This window comes from Anneissia japonica, unplaced genomic scaffold (assembly GCF_011630105.1).
Source record: "Anneissia japonica isolate Jap-2015-1 unplaced genomic scaffold, ASM1163010v1 scaffold3867_len840240_cov202, whole genome shotgun sequence".
In the NCBI taxonomy this organism is placed as follows: domain Eukaryota; kingdom Metazoa; phylum Echinodermata; class Crinoidea; order Comatulida; family Comatulidae; genus Anneissia; species Anneissia japonica.
Genome location: NW_022715965.1, coordinates 379,721 through 386,674, shown reverse-complemented (window position 1 = coordinate 386,674; position 6,954 = coordinate 379,721). Strand labels below are relative to the sequence as shown.

The window sequence follows — 6,954 nt, the reverse complement described above, 5'->3', positions numbered from 1 at the left end:
ATAGATAGATAGATAGATAGATAGATAGATAAATAAAAAAAAACAAATAGATAAAAAATAATAGCACTGCTCATATAGGAAGATGTTGAACAGCTTCACTGCACTGAAGACTAAACCGTATGAGCATACCGTAATGATTATCAGTGTCAGATTCACGGGGAATTCACATTTTAAGTTATCTAGAGGTGCCATAATCACAATTTGGTATAATTCCTCCATCTGTGAAAGTACCTCACCGGGCCCCCTTTATTTTGAATTACTTGATCCGCCACATACTTTCATTATAATAAACATAATCATCATCATCATCATCATTATTTTTATTATAATAAACACAATCATCATCATCATCAATCATCATCACCATCCTTATAATCTTCATCACCATAATCATAATTTTCATCATCATCATCATAATCGTCATCATCATAACCAACACTACCATTATCATGCATCCTCATCAACACCACTATCAGTATCATCATGTTGAATAGCGCTTCTTAATGCAAGGTTCATTATAATACATTTTTGCATTGCAAACTCTGTTCTGACTTTATGTTAATCAATTTATAGAGCTCTCGGAAAGAAATCCAGCAGATAATTAATGTGAAATCATGTACGCTTGTTCTTTAACGGTGCCCGGGTTTATACCGTACGTCATCACGCGGGTGGCTTTCTCACATATCCTCCAATCATAGACCCGCAGGCATCACGCACTCCAATCAAGGAGCTTGCACCCAGAAGAACATACGCAAAGCATTATTATTACAGCCAATCAGGACAACGAAAATTCAGGATATTTAAATTTTCCACAGGCACTGTTTCAGGGTCAGCGTTGCTGTCAAAGAGTTATTGTAAACAAACAAATAAATAAAAAATAATAATGGATGCTTATATTTAAAAAAAAAGTTTTACAAATATTCACAACATATTCACTCAAGTAATGTTAAATAACTAGATTTAATAATATGGATTAGGTATAAAGCGAAAATAATTAAACACTTAGCGAAATATGCTGACCACAGAACATGGGTCGCACATTAGGCACGTCAGTAATCTTCATAACGAGACAAATCACTTCTGTCTTTCCATAAAAATACTCAGACGTGAAATCGTTACGTATAATCACTAATTTATAACTACAGTATTTTGTATATAGCGATATAGCGAACTCATCGCCAATGAATCCGAAAACATAATGAATAAGAGCGGCTGCATTTAGATATTTTTAAGACGCAGCTGAGATAGGCCTACAACATTGAAAGACACTTCGTTTGAATTTTTCACGAATATTATAATTACACTAGCTGCGGTTATAGAATTACGGTACCGGCCAACATGTTTTAGACACTACAAAAAGTTCATATTTTACGAGATGCATAATCCGAATGCAAACACTCGTAAAATATATTTTATTTATACAGTATATTTAGACATTTTTAGTAGGCCTGGTCTTCCGACAGTTTATGTTCGTACATTATGGATTTATGGTCTAACCTTGTGAAGCAAGAGCTATAGCCTAAAGGTTATCATGTTATTATTCTTGCTAGGCCTAATATCGGACTTTTGTCAATGAATTTATGCTCGCTGTCCTTCAAGTTCGGCGCTTATTCGAGAGCGACGCTTATAAAAAAAATGCCCGTTCCCATGTTACATATTATCTCACGTATTTCCGTAGTTCGGTAGGCCTACATAAGTCCTACTTCATGCCTCTGTCTTCATTGTGTTATATATTCCATTTTAACGCTGTATACATTGTATTTAAAACCCTGTTTTTCAAATTGTTTCATTACACACATGGTAATATATAAACTCTCGATTAAGCGCCGCGGCACTTAGCTAAAAAAAGGTTTGGTGTGGCGCATATTTGAGAGCGACGCCTACTCGAGAGCGGCGCTTATTCGAGCATTTACGGTATTGTTAGTTCTGATACTCTCTATAAGCATCGAGGTATCCATGCTACACGTGAAGTGCATTGATTGAGTGATCAAAATGATTGATTGATCAATCGATTGATTGATATATTGATTGAGTGATTGATATGTAGATTGCGTGATTGATGGGCTTGAATGATTGATTGATGCTGGTTGGTAGATCGACAGAAAGGTAGATTGATGTATTGATCGACAAAATAATTGATTGATTGATATGTAGATTGCGTGATTGATAGGCTTAAATGATTGATATAGATTGGTAGATCGACAGAAAGGTAGATGTATTGATCGACTAAATGACTGATTGATTGATTGATTGATAGATTGGCCGACCGTCACACCGACCGACTGACGGACGGATGACCAAACTGACTGATTGAAGGATTGACTGAACAAGACTCTGACTGCTGACTCAGATTGACTGACTGATTATTAAACGATTAATTAATTGACTAAATCTATGTAAATGACCGACAGAAATAGCCAAAAAGATGGCTTATATATATATCTACATGATTTCATCACAACCGTGCATCAAGCTTCATGTTCTTCATATGCTGTTATGCTAATTTGATTACATAAAGCATTATGTACACTATACTAAGACTTACACAAAGAGGCTGATGTATACACAAAGCTATGTTTAATGATGTGTGTATGTGCTTATAAATAAAAAAAAAATGTGGATGTGTAAACGGTACTGGTACATGTAGGTCACCTTGTAGTAGCAAAATGAGATGCGCGATATTCGTAAAGCTAATGAGGCCATTTCATTGATTGAAAAACAAATACGCCAAAAGCCTATTTGTTTAAATATTCATTTAAACGATCGGAATATATCATGTTTAAATATTGTAACTGCTAGCAACTTTGGACTGACTCACAATGACGTTCAAGTTATTGTTGGATATCTGTAAAGGACGTCAAAAACCATCATCTATACAATGTATTAATACGATTTCGATTCCACATTTCATTATTTAGGCGTGACTGAATTTCCACTTTGATAAAATACTGTCGGGGAGAAAAACCACAATTACTATTATTTGTATTTTCTACAAATTTAGAATCAATTAAAAAAACATTTGAAACCCCTAGAACACTTTCGAGAGATTTTGAGCGACGCCAGATCACGCCCACTTTTCTTTCGTCGGGGACATGGCCACCCCCTCCCCCTCGCCGGGGACATCGGCCCCTCCGTCGAGCAAATCCTCCCGCTACCCCTGATTGAGGGTACCAAATGATTGCATTCACACACACAAAAAAAAAAAAAAAAAAAAAAAAAATGCTGAAATACATATAATAAATTAACAGCAACTTTTTACAATTTCTATTGAAATTAAACAAATTGGAAAATTATATACCAATATCACTTCCAATTCGGGTCACTGCGAGACAAATCTGTTTTCTCTGATTTAAAGATATTTTTTACCTGGCGAAAGGATTATGAATTGAAACCAGTCGACTTCAGTGTCTTTCAAAGAACAAAAAACGGTATTATCTATCAATATATTTGTAATTTAAAGAGGTAACTATTCTAATAGTCCTATTCAATTGAAAGTTTAATAAAGATTAACTGTGGTCGCTCATTATTAAAAAAATAGGCCTAATTAATTAAAGAGCCAGCGATTGAATTAAAATGCTAGCTTTGGTTGTTCAGGAAAATAATATTAGCCTAATAATATATCGGGTTGTTTGTGATCGTATACTTTCAATTTGTACGGCTAATTATTTCAAGTATAGATTAATTATTTATATGATAATTACTTTCCACGTATACTACCGGCCATAACCTTACTTTTCGCGCCTAAGCCCATGAATTTTCGAGATAATTCCCTTATCATTATAAATGATTTCTTGCAGTAATAATTAGTAGGTAACAACGACGTCGACATAAATGCAAATCCAAAACCTACTTACCATCTCATAGTATTTACGTCAATGCTTCATGGAGAAAAACAACAATAGACGCTTCTTATTGCGGATGTTACCTGTACCGCCGTATCATAACACAGTTGATAGGTAACTAGGCCTACATCTTAGCAACGACGCGCTAACGACACTCCGATATCATCTTCTCCAGCTCTCGCAACCGAATTGAATTCTTGGAACCAAGCTTTACATATGTAAATAGGCTTATTGGTACAGTACTTTGAATGCGTTCTATATAATATACACAGGAACAATGTGGGGAGATGCTGGATTAAATGCCGCTTCTACGTTGACCATATTAATAACTGCTACTGTCTGCCTGCCTTCGATGCTCCTGAGCAAAATTAGTTATCGATGACGCATGCGTAGATATATTAAATTTTCTACTTAACTCGCGAAATGGTAGAACCATATTAACGGGAAAAGATCATAATAAAAGATAACAACTAAATCTTAAAATTGCCGGCATAAATTGGGCTGTTCAGAAAAAATCCTATTTATGAAATATTGTATTGTATTTGTTAATGTTCTCTCCATTTGTCCATATGCGGAGGCATATTCTTATTATGTTTTAAGGTGATGAAAAAAACCCAACGTAGGCCTACATATATTTGGCCTATCACTGATGGAATGTTTTTCAAATAACTGATTTTTTATATTATTATTATTTAGTTTTATAAATAACTAAGTTTTTCCTTTTTATAAATCTTATTTTACTTTTTTATTCTCTTTAATTTCACAGCTGAACTTTTACCATTTAAAGGTGTAAATTAATTAATAAATAAATGGTAGAATGAATGAGTGAACGTCGAACGATCGAAAGAAAAAAAGAATGAATGAATGAATGAATGAATGAATAAATGAATGAATGTGGAGACGATAATAATCTCACACGCTGTCGTATGCGTCAGCAGCTGTGGTATCATCATTTTCTGGCTATATACAGTAGGTTTACCCGACCCAATAGGACTAACGATCATTTGAATAAAGTATAATCATGTAATTAATTAATAAATAAATGATTGAATGAATGAGTGAAGGTCGAACGATCGAAAGAATGAATGAATGAATGAATGAATGAATGAATGTGGAGATGATAATAATCTCACCCGCTGTCTTATGCGTCAGCAGCTGAGGTATCATCATCTCCTGGCTATGTACAGTAGGCCTAGGCTTACCCGACCCAATAGGCCTAACGATCATTTGAATAAAGTATAATCATAAATATGGGATTCTAAGTAAATTAAAACGCAGGAAATAATAAATTCATGTGCTAATTGTCTTGGTACATTGAATGCAATCCCAGATACCAATGATACATTGACGACACATCAGGAAAAAAATGGCCTAAAATAGGCTCAAGATGAAGTTTTGCTATTCGTTTGTTGTGGCGTCTCTTCACAAAGGGCGTGTGTGTATGGGGAAGGACCAAGTAAACCATAACAGGTGTCAAGCATTTCTACTCTATTCATCTTTTAAAAAATCATTTCGTTTATTATTATGAGGTATGAGAACGTTGATTTATTTTATAATCTCTAGAGAGACAAGACGTTAATCGTTATAGGGCTTATTAACGTCGCTAATTATATGTAGTTACACGTCATAGTCGACCCTGGGAAAATGGGCATTAGGTTCCGAGGTCTCCGGTAAATGTCATGTCTTTGATAAATGTGCATATTAATGATCAGAATAGGCAGTAATTGTTCTGTTACCTTTAGGCCTAGTGGGCATCCGTGACATTGACCATGATTGACGATGACTATCAACGATTTGAGAAAAATGAAGAAACGCAAAATTACAAAATTATGGGATTTCATGTCCTTGCTCAATCAATTTCAAACAGAATACTTGAAGAATAATTATTGGCATTTATCATGGATCTATATTAAAAGTTCATTGTTTTATAATGTGTAAAGCACAATCAGTCTTTTAATATCAATACTGTTTCAATCAAAACCATTTCTATGTAATTAAGCTTACCAGTCCATTAGCGTTTAAATACAGCGCACACGCACCGTACAGCAAAGACAAATACACACATCTAATAATTATTGTTTAATCTTCCTTCTCTACAGAATCGTTGCCATGTTGCGTTTCTTTCGTTTTCTAAATGCAGCTCACCGTACAGCAGACAAATACTGTACACGTCACACATCCAGTTCCCAATATTCCTTCAAATCGTTAATAGTCTTCTTCTTCGTCAAGGCCACCGATGCCCAATATAACAGAATACTGCCTAATCCGGCTCGTTAATAGGCACATTCATCAAAGATATGCCATTTATATCAGAGACCTAGGAAATCTAATGCCAATTTTCCCAGGGTCCAATATGACGTTTAACTACATATAATTAGCATGACGTTTATAAATATCTTGTCAATATACCTTCTAGAGATAGACGTGAAATAAATCAACGTTCTCATACCTCGTAATAATAAAGAAAATTATTTTTGAAGGGATGTATTGAAATGCTTGACACCTGTTCATTTCTCCTTTGCATTAGCATTTTGTTTGTGTATAACCCTTTTATATGTTTCTTCATTGAGAATTTTCCAATAATGAAGCTTAATAAATATATTATTCAACTGTGAACGCAGAGATTAATTGCTACGGCGATGATATTTTTAATGATTAATCTCAATTCAATTCAAATGAATATATTCAAAAACGTCCTCGGGCAATTATTGTTGAGAAGGGATTCTTTGAGGGGGCGTTTACTCAAGCGAGGCGTTTATTATTATTATGTTTTTGTGTTTGTAATGGATACGTAGGCCACCGCTCATTTTCGCTGTAATGTGTTACTGCATGATCATAAAGACTTATTTATCTCAAACAGGTTAGAAAAAAGTAATTCTACAGAAAATAGAATATTAATAGAATATGTTGAGAATGACTTTGCTTCCATTAGATTTGTTAACAAAATAGGCATTTATTCCAAATGGTACTCTAGATGGGGAAGGGGGGAGTAATCATCGAGGGGCTGTTTATTCAAAATAATTTATTTCGAATACGATTCACCTTGATTCACATACGTTATAGATCCTAAATACCATTATCTCCTGTTTTATCCAAATATTCGCCAAAACCC

General features: G+C 34.5%; 1 protein-coding gene across 1 annotated transcript in view; it reads right to left on the bottom strand.

The window, feature by feature from the left end:
* Window positions 1–4,190, bottom strand: part of LOC117109519 (adhesion G protein-coupled receptor L3-like) — a 24,177-nt gene extending 19,987 nt beyond the window's left edge. Inside the window, exon 1 of the mRNA XM_033251893.1 lies at window positions 3,855–4,190. Within this exon, the coding sequence (XP_033107784.1) occupies window positions 3,855–3,857 (3 nt within the window). The 5' untranslated portion in view covers window positions 3,858–4,190. The remainder of the gene's footprint in view (window positions 1–3,854) is intronic.
* Window positions 4,191–6,954: the final 2,764 nt, after the last annotated feature.